This window comes from Rana temporaria, chromosome 1 (assembly GCF_905171775.1).
Source record: "Rana temporaria chromosome 1, aRanTem1.1, whole genome shotgun sequence".
Taxonomy (NCBI): Eukaryota; Metazoa; Chordata; class Amphibia; order Anura; family Ranidae; genus Rana; species Rana temporaria.
This window is the reverse complement of record NC_053489.1, coordinates 611,895,691-611,911,257: the sequence shown is the minus strand read 5'-3', so window position 1 is coordinate 611,911,257 and position 15,567 is coordinate 611,895,691. Positions and strand designations below refer to the sequence as shown.

Below are 15,567 nucleotides of genomic sequence, written 5' to 3'. Positions count from 1 at the left end.
TAACGGCACACTTATTGAAGCAATGGCACGGACATGCCATTGCTTCAGTGTGCATGTGCCGATGACATGCAGATACCTGGGATAGCTACAGGTAAGCCTTATTATAGGCTTACCTGTAGTAAAAAGTGTTTGTAAAGGGTTTACAACCACTTTAAGAGCCAAGAACACATACTAAAACGGAAATCAAAATAAGTGCAGCTCTAAGTACAAAGTATCCCCCCTAGGGTGTTTAGTGCTGGCAGCTTTAATTAGAAAAACACACACACACACTGAACTGGCAGAGGTGACAGCTTCAGGAGTAGGGCAGAAAGCATCAATGCAAGGCAAGCTCTCTTCCTTTGGGGGGAGGGGTTACTTTCTTATAGAGTACACCCCTCTTGGATAAACATGTCAGTCGCCGCGGGCATCTGATGGACAGCGTTGTATGCAATTGTAAGGGTTCCCTTTGGAATAAACCTTTTTTTTTTATCCAAGAAAAAAAAAGGACTATTTAAAGTTGGAACTACAGCATTGTCATACAATTCAGTACAGTACACTGCCCGAGTGGGCCACAATTTAAATTCAAGTCAAACGGAAACATCTGCAAAGAGTTGAAGTGGTACATAAAATAAAGCTTTTTTTTTTTCTTTATCAAAAGACAGGTTTTGGCGGTGATGCCGCTTTCCATTTCAGCTGGGATCAGCACAGGGGAAGCTGGACCCACTACAGTGTCGGTCCCTTGCTATCAAGGAATGCGCATTCAAAGTACAGCAGGACCAGTGTAGAACAATCCCCTTGTGTCACCAGAGTCCGACACATTACGGCCACAATGGAGAAAGGCAACTAATGCCGCGTACACACGGCCATTTTTAATGGTCTAGAAAAAAACAATGTTTTTTTCAACCCGATTATTGTTAAGCCAGCCTTGCCTACACATGATCGGGAAAAAAAAAATGCTCTAGCAAAGCGCGGTGACGTACAACGGCACTATAAAGGGGAAGTTCCATTCGGATGGCGCCAACCTTGGGGCTGCTTTTGCGGATTTTGTGTTAGTAAAAATTTGGCAAGAAACGATTTGCGCTTTTCAGTCTGATTACAGTGTGATGAATGTGCCATTTCCATTACAAACGCTACTTTTACCAGAACGAGTGCTCCCGTCTCATAACTTGCTTCTGAGCATGCACGTTATTTTCACTTCATTAAAGCCCACACACGGCCATTTTTTACGACGTTAAAAACGACGTGAAAATTTAGAGCATGTTCCAAATTTTTAACATAGCGAAAAATGTTCTGGAGCCCACACACAATCGTTTTTAATGACATAAAAAAAAAAAAACATCGCAAAAAACGGTCGTGTGTACATGGCATAACAGATTGTGGGAGGCTAGACATCAATCCTCAAGGAACCTGTGCAGCTGGGTAGGAGGTCAAGACCAGTAGGCTTAGCAAACCAAAGAAATAGGCAGGGGGGGGCAAGCTTCAATATCACTGCAGGCAGACAGCAGGAACTGAACAGAGGCCTGTGTTCCATGCATCTCTGGAAGATAGGAGCAGCAGGGAGGGTGCAGTGTGCATAAACGCCACCTGAACCTATGACAACAATGCCCCTCTGTCAGCTTGCTGCTGGCTAGGACAGGAGGAAAATTAGAAAAATGCTCTACAGGCCGATCAGCGGCGCTGAGAGAGACTCTGTTATTATTATGTAGCCCTGGACCAGGAGGAGGTGTGTGGAGCTGCGCAGAGAGAGACTCTGTGTTCTCAATATGCCGCGCTGGACCAGGAGGTGGTGGGTGGAGCGGTGTCATTGGCTCGGCTTCTAGTGTTCCCCACACTGGTTGCCAGCGACCAGTGACGTCAGTCACGTCGGAGCCGCTGCTGACAAGGAGAGCCCCAGCGATCAGAGCGGAGCCTTCTTCCTTTTCCGCCCAAGTGATTGGTGCTAAAAATATGCACTGTCACTTTACTAATGACACCGACAGGGAAGGGGTCGCAGGTGGCCGGCGGACAAGGTAAGAGTGTAATTATGTTACCGAGATGTCACAAGATTATGACAAGATCAGTAACATATTTACACTCTTACCTTGTCAACAATGTTTCTCTCATGTATGCTCTCCTTTTACTCTTAACTATTTACCCTTCACTTCACCTGTTGCTTGGCATATTTATTTATTGCAGCATCTTCTAGCACTTTGTCTCAAAACTCTATTTTCATTTATTATGGACTTAGGGACGTATGCGATGTCCCCATCTTAATGGGTTTTCACATCCTGAGCACTCATGCTTCTGTATGTAAATTAACCTCTTCTCACTTCTATGTTTTTATTCACCTGGTCATTTTTATATTTATTTTACATTTTTAATGATGCCTTCAGCCATGCCTATTACCATAGAATCTCCTCTTGCCCTGCTGCCAGTTATTAGGTTACTATGTCACATATTTCCACAATAACAGTAATCATGTGGTGGGATTACACCCCCACTACTTCTATCACTGCATTAAGAATGTCTTTACTCTTGTTTATTCATTTATTTTCTCATTTGTTATCAGCATCCCCTGGGTATACGGTGCGGTCTCCGGCTGCCCGCCCCTCCCACAGCGGCGGACCTGTGCTTCCCCTGGTGGGGATGTCCCCCTTAGTTCATCCCCGCATGCTCCTCCCTACCTCTGGGTCTCCTGCCCCTAGGCTGGTTCGAGCGCACAGGTGCAGCGGCGTTAATCGCGCACCTGCTGTGTGCGGGGAAGCTGACCTAGTGATGTCAGACGCCGCTATTTTGGCGGCGTTTTGAACGTCTCTTAGTTCGGGAGCACATTTAATGGGCTTCTGCCCATGGATGAGCAGCGCGAATCTCGTCCTGGTATTTAGCGAGGCAATGTGAGTACTGACGTGGGTTGCAGTGCCCCGGGGATACCTATAGGTGCCTATCAATTCGAGTCCATACATTACCATGCATTCCCTGTCACCAATATGGTTACCTCCATGGTTGACACTATACTGGTTAGTTACCAGTGAGACTGGATATAGCACCCCCTATGACCCCCCTAGGCACGCGCACCAGCCAGCATCTTTTAATCCATCCTATCCACCTGTATGCACCACACCAGGATTCCCTCCCTTATTTGGCCCTTTCTTCTAATGCACCCACAGACTATTACTGTGGTAAGCTCTACCCCCAATTATACCCTTATGGTAGGGTCTCCTCCTATTCTCCATCCCCTCCCCCCTTTTTCCTCCCCCCCCTTCTTTCTTGCCCCCTTACCTCCCCTCATTTCTCCCCCCCCCCTCCCCTCATTCCCCCCCCCTTTTCCCTCCCTGCCCCCCTTCACCCACCTGACCATGGATTATATTTATATATTTCATATCTTTATATATTTATATTGGTTTTTCAATCAATTGTATGTCCTTTATCCAGAGATTGATGCATTGTCCCCCATGTCCGCCGCGGGGGGGACACCATTTGGGTGGTCCGCCTATTACTCATGGGGTAAGCTACCCCTACTGTTTTCTATGTAATTTTTATTGTTGCTGAACTGTATTATATGACTTTATTGTATTATGTATTTTATAGATTGGCTCTCCTGAAGAAGCGGTATTCCCGCAAAACTAGTAGAGACTTCGTCCAATCTTTGATCTGTATGATTGTTTTGTAATTTTTTATCTGTAATAAATCTTTTAATGCAACTTTTTTATTCTTCCTTATCAGTACCGAGATAGTCCACTAACATTTGGGTGGGCATGCCCCTAAGCTTAGCTTCAGCAACTATTCTTTTGCTCCCACCCTTCCCCTTGTAGGCATCAGTATGACAAAGTTAAAGAATCCTGTGTCCTTCGATGGGTTTTAGAGAAATTTGTTTTTGTTCAGATTATCTCTTATTTTTACAGCCCGACCAAAAAAACATAAAAGCTGGCAGATGAGCTCCAGTCACATGGAAACCAAACACCTATGCCAGATGCCCAATGACACCATTTGTGTGTGTGTAGACAGAAATACATGAGTCGTATCAATCTGGGCAGAAGATCTGATGACCTTGTATAATGCTCAGGAACAAAAAGAACAAAATAAAGAGACCTTTGAATTCTCTTTAAAGAGAATTGATGGTCGACTGAAGCATAAGATAAGTTATCCTTCCCTGTATTCCTTCAATTCGATGGTACGAGCAGTTTAAGGTTGTAGTAGTTTCAATAGATGTATTAGAACTTATAGAATAGTTATATATCAGACAGGAGGCTCATATCTTATGCATTATCTTTCATTTAATAATGCCCACAGCAGAAATACAACTTCAGTGAATTTCAATAATAAAAGAACTTTTAAAACAAACTACAAGTCCCAGCAGCCCCTTGGGCATATCAGCCAATCACGTGGACTCTGCTAGTATATAAGGGGCTGCCCCTTTAATCACTTCCTCTTTCTTTCTGCTCACAGCAAGAAACTAGATAAGTACTATGTAGATAAGTACTATTTATAGATTTTATTTATAGATTGTATTAATAGTTTGCTGGGATTCGTTGGCTGGGACTTGTTCCCTCTACGTTTCCCATCCACAATTTATGTACTGTACTCATTTATTTGTACTTTTATATTTATGTAATTTTTTCCATATTTTCTGGTAAAATGTAGTAATTTATTACTGTTTATCTAGCGTTAAAACGCTCCGTTTGCGGCGCTTATCAGCAAAGCATTCCTTCTACTGTCTACCTTCCCTGAAGTTTTTCACTCCGCAGGCGGCGCCATTTTACCTACTTGGCGCCTTCCCTCATCTCCTCACACACTCCGCGCGCTCCCCCTCAGACAGTCTCGTCTCTGAGGGGGCGTGTCGAGCAATCCCCACGCTTCTCCTATCAGCGCATCGTACGCTGCGGGGGGCGTGCCCGGCGGACCTCCGCTCCATCCTATCAGTGCTCAGGAGACGTAATCTCGCGAGATTACGCCCTCCTGAGCGGGGAAGTTTCTACTTTTCGCCGCTGCTCCAGTGTGGAGTGAGTCGGCTGAACGGTAGGACGTACCTATAGTGCCTCTGCGGTCTCCCATAAAACGGATAGGCTCCCTAATATAATTAACCCCTTCCATCCGGTTAGAAACTCTTATAGAGCCTCATAGTATCTAACGCTGAGGGTATAAAATTCCATCTACCCCTGCTACCAATTGTACTTCTCAGCTGTAATGTAGAATCAATCATGGCTGATGAAGAATACACTGATTCCCCTACCATGCCATCTGGGGGAGATATTACCCCCCATAACCCTATTTTCCTTACTGCTGCCCAGATACAGGATCTAATCAACCACTCAGTGCAAGTAGCCATGGCTTCCGCCCCTGTGACACACCTGGCTGCACCTGTCATGCCTGGACCCCCAGGCCGTGGTGAACCGCCCACAAAAAAGGGCAAAGCGACACATAAGCGCAAACATGTTCCCACAACATACGACTCCCCGGCAGGGGAAGTAAATAATGTGCCCCAGGCAGCACCCAACCCGGTCTGCCGACCCACTACCCTTCCAGACTCTCACCGACCCCTGAGCCTCGGGGAGCAGCAAACGCAGGGGCAAAGGTCCGCTAGACGGGCCAAACCAGATTCCTTTGTGGACACGTCAGATTCGTCCACAGAATCTGAGGCGTCAGACGCCTACGAGTCTGATGATGATACTGATTATGAGGGTAGTGGGCATATGGCGCCCCCTGACAACGCCACCCCTGTAACCCAGGGCGAAACAATCTTAGATGCCAGGGGAGAACCCTTCTTCGACCCAGAAGGGATTTCTCACCCCCGCTCTGTCGAATGGGCCCCCCTCCCGGAGGTTGCCCAATATATCCAGTACTGGGCCCGTAGGTCCGTGGATAAAAACAATCGCAGTAAATTGAGGGCTGAGTGTCCCCGACCCTGTATTCCGAAGAAGACGGTAGTCACCCCCGAGGTGGACCCGGTACTTCTCAGATACCTTACCAAGCAGGGTAAATATTCAAAAAAGGGTATTGAAAGATCCTTCCGCTCCATTCAGGACCGAATCCTCGACCTGTTTGGCCCGGTCACCAAAATCCTAAACATTGCCGAACAGGCTTCCTCCACGGATACCCCGGTCGACTTGGACCAACTTAGAGGTTGGGCCCAGAGAACAGTGTGTCTATTGGGCTGCGCCAATACCATTTGTTCCACGGAGCGTCGCCGCTCCATCCTGATGAGACTGGACCCTCAACTGTCTCACCTCGCAGACTCAGAACCGGGCCCTTCAGCCGAAGGTATGCTCTTTGGCGATTCCCTTATTAAGGACATTAATAAGATGGTCGGACTGTACACAAGTCTGGACAAAGCCCAGTCATCACTAAAAAAGCCAGGGTCATCCAAAATTTTTCCTAGGGCCGGCAGAAACAGGGGCCGTTCTGCCGGTCGCTATTCCGCAAGCAGGCAGTACTATAGAGCTCCCGCTCAGTATAGCCAGGCTCCACAATCATACCCAATCCCAGTGGCACAACCAGCTCCCTTCTTCCCACCACGCGGACGTCCCTGGAGAGGACGCGGAGGGAGAGGCTATCCCCGCTCAAGACCTACTACCGGTGAGTGTCACACATCCGAATTCTTTTCACATTCTCTTGGGGGGAAGGTTGAGACATTTTATCCACGCCTGGTCTGCGATTACGGCAGACGCCTGGATACTCAACACGGTGGCGGGATATCAGATAGAACTGTACTCCTTGCCAGAAATGAATGTGATGCCTCAACCCATCAGATTCTCAAACCAAAACTCAACACTCATAGACCTAGAACTTCAGGCCCTTCTTACCAAACAGGCCGTGATAGAGGTGGACCCTGTCTCTCCAGGGTTTCTCAGCAACCTCTTTCTAGTCAGAAAAAAGGATGGCGGATTTCGCCCCGTTATAAATCTAAGGATCCTCAATCAACATGTCGTCTACCGACACTTCAAGATGGAGGGGATCCATTATCTGAGAGACCTGTTACGCCCCAAGGACTGGTTGGTAAAGGTGGACTTGAAGGACGCCTACCTCACAGTCCCCATTCATCCTGCTTCCCAACACCTTCTACGCTTCCTTTGGAGAGACAGGCTGTGGCAATTCACTTGCCTCCCCTTCGGACTCTCCTCCGCCCCATGGTGCTTCACCAAGTTGCTGAAGCCGGTGGTGGCGGCCTTACGGAGCAGAGGCGTTCGGTTATTCATATACCTAGATGACCTCCTCATAATGGCCCGATCCTACCATCAGGCGACGATTCATGCCTCCTGGACCGTCAGCTTGCTCCAGGGGCTAGGTTTCGTCATAAACCACGAGAAGTCCATCTTGATTCCTTCACAAGAGATGGAGTTTTTGGGGTTCTTAGTGGACACCAAACACTCTATACTTCGCTTACCCAAAGCCAAACTAGCTACTATCCGCAAGGAGATTCGTTCCGTATTGTACAAACGGCGAGTATCCTTACGCGGTTTGGCCCGATTAGTAGGACTTTTATCGGCCTCAATTCAGGCCATCTTCCCGGCACCTCTCCATTACCGAGCCCTTCAGAGGCTCAAAGCGCTCCACCTGCGACAGGGTCTTCGCTATGCAGACGAAGTGCCTCTGGATGCGGAAGCCGTAGTGGAGTTGCGCTGGTGGCTAAGTCACGCCATCGATTGGAACGGGAAGACCATTTTCAGCTCCAATCCGGATTACATTATAGAATCGGATGCGAGTCGGCACGGCTGGGGGGCTCGCTGCGGAACCTCCACCACAGGAGGGACCTGGTCCGCAGAGGAGTCTCTGCTACATATCAATGCGTTGGAACTCATGGCGGCCTTTTTCGCCCTCAGGAGTCTCCTTCCGAACGCCTCCAATTGTTGCGTATTACTGCGGATGGACAACGTAACCGCAGTCCAATACGTCAACCGCCTAGGAGGGTCCAGATCCAAGGCTCTGGCAAATCTAGCAAAGGAGTTTTGGCACTTCTGTCTGGAACGCAACGTCGTTCCCCTGGCGGAATACATTCCGGGCACCTCGAACTTGATCGCGGATTGGAATTCCAGATACCTCACAGATTCCAGCGATTGGCGGCTGGATCGGACGGTATTCCTTTCCCTGGTTCGGTTGTGGGGTCCCTTTTCCATGGACCTATTCGCATCCCGCCTCAATTGTCAACTTCCTCGCTTTTACAGCTGGAGGCCGGACCCCGAAGCCCTGGCAATAGATGCCCTTCGCCAGACCTGGCCACGAGGGACACACTATGCGTTCCCACCCTTCTCCATGATCCTCAGATTCCTCTTGCAGGTGGCAAACCTAGGGGCTTCAGTCGTGCTGGTCACTCCTTGGTGGCCAACACAACCGTGGTTTCCCCTTCTCCTGGGAATGACTGTCGATCTACCCAGGCTGCTTCCCCGTGTCCCCCACCTCCTTTCCAATCCTGCAGGAGAACCCCACCCTCTGGTCGTGGATCACAACCTTCATCTCCTCGCTTGGCTGATTTCGGGGTGTCGGACGCGAATAGCGACCTTTCACGAACAGCTAGGGACCTCCTCGCCCTGGCCTGGGCCCCCGGGACTAGATCGGCATACCGATCGGCCTGGGGAACCTGGGTACGTTGGTGTGATCAACGGGAAATTGATCCCGTTCACGCACCTGTAGCAATGGTTGCTAACTATCTGGCGGATTCTTTTGCATCCGGGAGATCTTATAGCTCCATTAACGTGTATCGCTCTGCGATTTCGGCCTATCATTCCCCTGTAGACTCCCTTCCAGTGGGTAAACACCCCGTGGTGTGCCGTCTTTTGCGAGGCGTTAGGTTCCAACGCCCACCTCGCCCCAGATATCAGAGCACCTGGGACGTAACTAGAGTATTGAACATGTTTTCTACATGGGACAACAATGACGCTCTTCCGCTGAAACTATTGTCCTTTAAACTTACGGTCCTTTTATGCCTTGTCTCCATCAAGCGCATATCCGATGTCAGAGCCCTGGACATATCCAGACGCCAATTCTCACCTCAAGGCGTTCAGTTCTCGGTAGTACGTAGAACAAAAACAGGGATACAATCTGTATTCTACCCTTTTTTCCCATCGCATCCACGCTTATGTGTGGTTCGCTGTCTGCAAGCTTATGAGTTACAGACGGCCCCGCTACGGTCTCCGTCTCTACCCCAACTCCTTATTTCCTACGTCGGCCCACACCTTCCGGTTTCCTCGGCCACTCTGGCCCGGTGGGTTAGATCCACCATGGACATGGCTGGGATTGACGTTACCCGATTTGGTGCCCACTCTTCCAGGGGTGCCATGGCTACCAAGGTAATCACCTCGGGAGGATCGCTTTCGGATCTTCTTAGAGCGGCGGACTGGTCTTCCGAAACCACCTTCCGCCAATTCTACTTTAGACCGGAGGAACACGTATATGTCGGTTCTGTGACTTGATTATTAGTTAGACTTCTATTTGTTATCACTGTATTTATATCCATGTATGACTTTGAACTTGCATAAGATATGAGCCTCCTGTCTGATATATAAATTGAGATTTTCCTAGCTTGTGACGGAAAATATTAGTTATATGAAGACAGGAGGTGAGTATCTTCCCTCCCGACCCAACCCTATCATGGTCTTTATTCTCATATTGTTCCAGGTTATTGATGACCGCAACACGCGAGCCACAGGCTGAGAAGTTTTCCGGAGGGATCTCCTTTGTTGTCCCCGTTGGGACCTCTACCTACTCGACTCACCGAATCCAAATCGTTGATGGTCAGAAGACTAGTTGCAGTTGAAGTCGCGGTTTCAAGTCCTTAGCAGTTTCGCTCCAAGAAAGAGGAAGTGATTAAAGGGGCAGCCCCTTATATACTAGCAGAGTCCACGTGATTGGCTGATATGCCCAAGGGGCTGCTGGGACTTGTAGTTTGTTTTAAAAGTTATTTTATTATTGAAATTCACTGAAGTTGTATTTCTGCTGTGGGCATTATTAAAGGAAAGATAATGCATAAGATACTCGCCTCCTGTCTTCATATAACTAATATTTTCCGTCACAAGCTAGGAAAATCTCAATTTACAATGTATGTTACCCAAGCCGGGTAATGCCCAGCGGCTTTATTTTGTAACATTTATTTTATTTTTCACAAAAAAAAATCAATAAAAAAATAAAAGAGAATTGGTCACTTGTACAAAGTTATCTTGTGACTTGTAAACACAAATGCGTAAAATACAAACACAAAATGCGTAAAAATACCCGCACCTAGGACATATGTAAATGCCGAATGCTCAACACACTGGGCATTGGTGCACACACCAGGGTGAGAGGAATTATTCTAGGGTCATCATTTTCAGGTAAACCTAACTCTGGGCAAAGCAAGAACACCCTCTCTCCCAACCCCCTCTAGCTAAAAGTAAAAAAATCTAAATGCCCAATTTACTTGAGGTCTCAGTCATGTGACCATTGGACCTCCACTCCTTTTTTGCTTCCATTCAGCAGGTCTTCCTTTTGGGTGTCAACCTCACTGCTTGTGTGATGTGTACACTTCCTTTTTTTTTTTTTTTCCCCAGAAGCTTTTATTTGAAACTTAACAGATACATACATGTCAAATAAATCCAATACGTAGCAATTCAAACAGACGCAGCCGTAAAGAGATGTATATATCAATAACATACAACAAAGGTATAGGGAATACAATAGAAGCCATCAACCACCGCCACTGAAATTTGCGGGCGCAGCCGTTATGGAGAACATATCATTAAACAAAAAGTTTGCCCCATCCGGGTAAAGCATCAGTGACGAACGGGGTTGTAGATTGAGCAGGTCACCCATCTTCGAATAAATGAAAATATCAGAATGACTAAGAAACGTAAGTACACTTCCTACTGGTAGAGGAGCAATTTCCAGCAGCGGGTTCCTATCACAGAGACTGTGATGGCAACAAAACTACAAGGAGTGGCGAAGGGACGAGTTCCCCAAGGAAATAAAAGTAGCCAAAATAATCCAGTCCTCGGCACAGGAAACAAGATTTCAGTGCAAGGAGGAGGCCAACATTGAAGGCTCCATCTTGTTACGTGCCAGGACGAGGTATTTGGGGAACCCACCCAAAACAAAGTTTTTCTCGAAGGTGATTTGTCGCGATTCCTCTCAAGCGTGCCTTGCATACACACATTCGTGGGGAAAAAAAAATGCTCGAGCAAAGCGCGGTGACGTACAACACGTACGACGGCACTATAAAGGGGAAGTTCCATTCGAATGGCGCCACCCTTTGGGCTGCTTTTGCCAATTTCTCCGTCTCACAACTTGCTTCTAAACATGCGCGTTTCCCCCCCCCCCCCCTCGTTAAAGTGTAAAAAATAGAGCAGGTTCTAAAAAAAAAAATCGGGCATTTTTCTTGTAGATAAAAAATGCTCTGGAGCATACACAGGACCGTTTTTCATGACCAATTAAAAAAATATAATTTTTCTCGTCATTAAAAATGGTCGTGTGTACGCGGCATCATACTTTAACTCTAAATTGATGAGATCTAGACTTTTAAAAGCCAAACCCATAGGCCCGGATTCACAGAGAGTTGGGCGCACAATACGCCGCCGTAACGCAAACGCCATGCCGACGCAGCGCAGAGAGGCAATCATGGAATTCAGGAAGCCAGTGCTCCCAACGCTGCGTCGGCATAGGTTTCAAAGGCGCAGGCCGGCGTAGGTGGAAGTGGGCTTGACCCATTCAAACTAGCAAATGAGGTGCGACCCCATGCAAATGATGGTCCGAGTGCCAGACAAGTACTTTTACTGAACTGCGCATGCGCCGTGACGTGGCCGCATCCCCCTGTGCATGCTCACAACCACGTCGGAACAACTGCCTAAGATACGCCGGAGCAATGCGTACGCCATGAATGTAACCTACGCCCAGCCAGACACATGTCCAACGTAAAATACGCCGGCTTGTGTTCCCTGGTGCAGACCTTTGCATGTCTGCTGCTGGGTTACACCTCCTTTAGGGGGCATAACTTTACGCCGGACGTACAACTTACGCACACCTCCCGTAGCCTGCGTTGGGCGCACGCAGGTTCGCGAATCGCCGTATTTCTCTCATTTACATATTTGAATGACTAATCAATGGGAGCGGCACCATGCCCCCATCCTAAATGTGCGCCCACTCTACGCCGGCGTAAGCAAGATACGTCAGCGGGGTGTAGCCTGGTTTTAGGCGCATCTGTGTTTGTGGGTCTTGCGCACAGATACGACGGCGCACATTTTCACTTACGTCTGCGTAACTTGTTATACGTCGGCGTAAGTGCTTTGTGAATCCGGGCCATAGACTCCACACAGCACAATAACATGCTCCTTGAAATGTATAGAGAAAATACTCCTGCGCTGTCTGTGGGCTAAATAAATGAATATATATAAGGGGGAGACACTGCTGCGCTATGTAGTGAGGGGATGGGGAACGTGAAAGGAAGGGGATAGTGTGATACACTGAATGCGTAAAAATAAAATACCTTTAAATGACCATTGTATAATCCAAACAAAACAATGGATGAGTGAAATTGTTAAATCATGAAACACTGTGCAACAAATTACTAAATGTAAATATATACACACACACACAATGTGATATAATACGATATATCAAAAAAAAAAACATACACCCCGGGTTGACCCTCTCCTTCTCTATCTACACTGCACACTCTTGACGGTCGGCAGACGAGCCCGATGCTCGTGGATATATGTCACTAGTCAAGCTGCCAAATGCGAGTTTGTTTTTACATTGTTTTTATCAATAAATCGGTTCCCTACGGGATTACGCGATGAGTCTCCTCTCTCTTCTCCATTCCACTGCCACTTTCTGAGCTACTTGCTGCAAGTTTGAGCCCATCAGATAAGGAGGGACAAAAGACAAGCAGGATCCATTATGAGCTTGGCGCTCGTGGAGATAGGCTCCCTATCCTATTACTCTGAGTGAGTCCATTGATCTCTTTTTTCTGAGCCACGAGGAGGGTCACAGAGTTATGCTATATACCCCCTTATTATTTTTCTACATGTGTATACCTGGAATTGGGTCCTTCAACCACATCTCCAGACAGAGCATACCACCTGGTACAACTGTGGATTATCAGGCTGTTAGTACAATAGCCTTGAGCTGCCAAGAGCCACTAGAGGTGTTCCTGCAATTTGAATTATCCGTTTCCATCCTTCAACACTTGGCTTTGGGATCACGACCTAGAGACTTAGGGATATGTCCTTCAAAGTACCTAAATCTAACCCACACTTTTGTTGCCACTTTCTACATATATTTATTTGAAGGGGAAATTTTTACATCAGAGGGCTGAGCTGCTTCTGTGCTGGAAAAAAAAAACTCCCCTCTTGTTGTGCAACAATCACACATGCATAGAAATCAGAACAATGTTTTAAAAGCCAAATCAGTGATGTGCTGGGAGTGCCTGAAAAATGATGGCCCACCCCCATACCACCAGGTGGAACTTCACACAAGTTGAGCTACTGATCATTGTAATATTACAATGCTGCTTTTACTTTACTTACATCAGAATATTTGAAGAGCTCTTGCAGGTTTATGCCCTCTGTGTTGAGAATCTGCTCTTTCTCCCCTTTCTTGTTGGAGGCTTCGTTAAGGAGGCATCGAGTTATTCCCTTTGTTTCATGAATAACACTACTGTGTGCCAAAGTCACAACAAGAGATGAAATGTCAAAGTGAACCTTCATTAATGGCAGTTTCAATGTGACCTGCAAGAATAACACAACCATTAAAAATTAGATTTTTGTACATACCATACAGTTCATTGAGGGATATAGAAGTCTTTCAAAAAACAAAAACAAAAAACTGTAGCCCTGCCCAAAATGTCCCACCCTACCACCAGCACTTACAGACCTGGTAGTGTGCACCTTTACCGGTAAGGTTGGAACCCAACCCTCAAGACCATAAGCTTGGATAATGCAGAGAGCCTTTGCGAGGCCTGCAGCTTAACCATGTATTTGCAAATGTGTGCAACCAATCCTCTCTTTTTAATGCACACAGTTAGTTGAATTTGGCTTGCTGTTTGGGTGGTAAGTGTGAGCCTGGTTATTATTACGTATACAACTTTATTTATACTTACTGTTTGCTTAAAAAACGCATCTCATTCAAAGTCCCAAAAACTCCCCCTTCTTTTATCCAACAGGGATGGAGGTATATGTTTTTCATATGCCTCATTTAAAGTCCCAAGCCTAGTTTTCTTTACAAGCTTGGATAATGGTCTGTTTTAGCCACCTAGTGATCATAAAATGAGAAGCTATTGCACCTTTACGAAGTTCATACAGTATTGCAAGTAAATCGGTCTTCTTGAAGAACCAGGGTTTAAGAATGAGACTCACAAAGCCAGAGTCACATCCAGAAAATAGAGACGTCTTTTGGTGAACTGGAGCCAAACTGAAGACCAATGTCCTGGTTGAGATGAAAGACAGAAACTACCTTAGACAAGAAGGAAGTCCTTGGCCTCTATGCAAAACCAGAATGTTTTTTGCAATATAGAGCAGCCAGTGCAAACACTCCTCTTACAGAGGCGATGGATACAAGGAATAATTACCTTGCAGATGACAGCAGAGGGATATGTCTACAGTGGGTTCAGAAAGTTTTCTGAACCACACAGAGTCAGATTCAGAGCCCATGAAGTCACAGAAGAAGCTACATGAGATATTCCCCGTACAAAGTCTTAAATCAAGGAGTGCGAAGTCAATAGTCTCTGAAACAGAACAGAAAGGGCACAAACATGGCATTTGACAGTGCCGAGAGCCAAAATACTGATCATAGGCCCATTAAGGTGAAAAAACACGAGGGTTTACAACCCCTTTAAACTGAAACTAAGATTTAGGGCTGGTTCACACCAGATGCAGTCCAGTGTATTATTTATTCTGCATCAAAAATGCATGGACAGTGTTTAAACATGTATTCCAAAGGCCTTACTTCACACCAGTGCAGTGCGCATTCCAGTACAGAAGAAAATGGTGCATTTTTTCTATATTGAACGCATTAAAAATGCACCAGACCGCATTGGTCCCTAATTGCGACTAAGAAAAAGGAAGGAAGAAAGGTGGAAAAGGAGAAAGAAAGAAAGAAAAAGAAAGAAAGGAAGACGAAAAGAAGGAGGGAAGAAAAGAGGAAAGAAGGAAGGAAGGAAAGAAGGAAGGAAGGAAGGAGAAAGAAAGAGAAGGAAGGAAGGAAGGAAGGAAGGAAGGAAGGAAGGAAGGAAGGAAGGAAGGAAGGAAGGAGAAAAAGAAAAGGAAGGAAAGAGAAAAAGAAAAGGAAGGAAAGAAGGAGAAAAAGAAAAAGGAAGGAAAAGGAAATGAAAAAAGGAAAGGAAAGGAAAGGAAAGGAAAGGAATGAAGGAAAGAAAGAAAGAAAGAAAGAAAGAAAGAAAGAAAGAAAGAAAGAAAGAAAGAAAGGAAGGGAAAAAGTAAAGAAAGGAAAGGAAAGAAAAGGAAGGGAAAGAAAGGAAAGAAAAGGAAGGAAGGAAAGGAAGGAAGAGGACAAATTGCATTGGAATGCATCAAAAAAACGCATGCAGAAATTCAGTTGGAACGCAGAAATTGTGGTGTGAACCGACCCTTACACTGCTGCTGCCACTAGCACTGACGCCTACTGTACACCGACACTCACTAAACTAGATCA

At 46.4% G+C, this 15,567-nt stretch overlaps 1 protein-coding gene across 1 annotated transcript in view; it reads right to left on the bottom strand.

Moving 5' to 3' along the window:
- Positions 1-15,567, bottom strand: part of POLR1A (RNA polymerase I subunit A) — a 178,089-nt gene that overhangs the window by 12,097 nt on the left and 150,425 nt on the right. Inside the window, exon 31 of the mRNA XM_040335240.1 lies at positions 13,446-13,646. Coding sequence (XP_040191174.1) covers positions 13,446-13,646 — 201 coding nt within the window. The remainder of the gene's footprint in view (positions 1-13,445; positions 13,647-15,567) is intronic.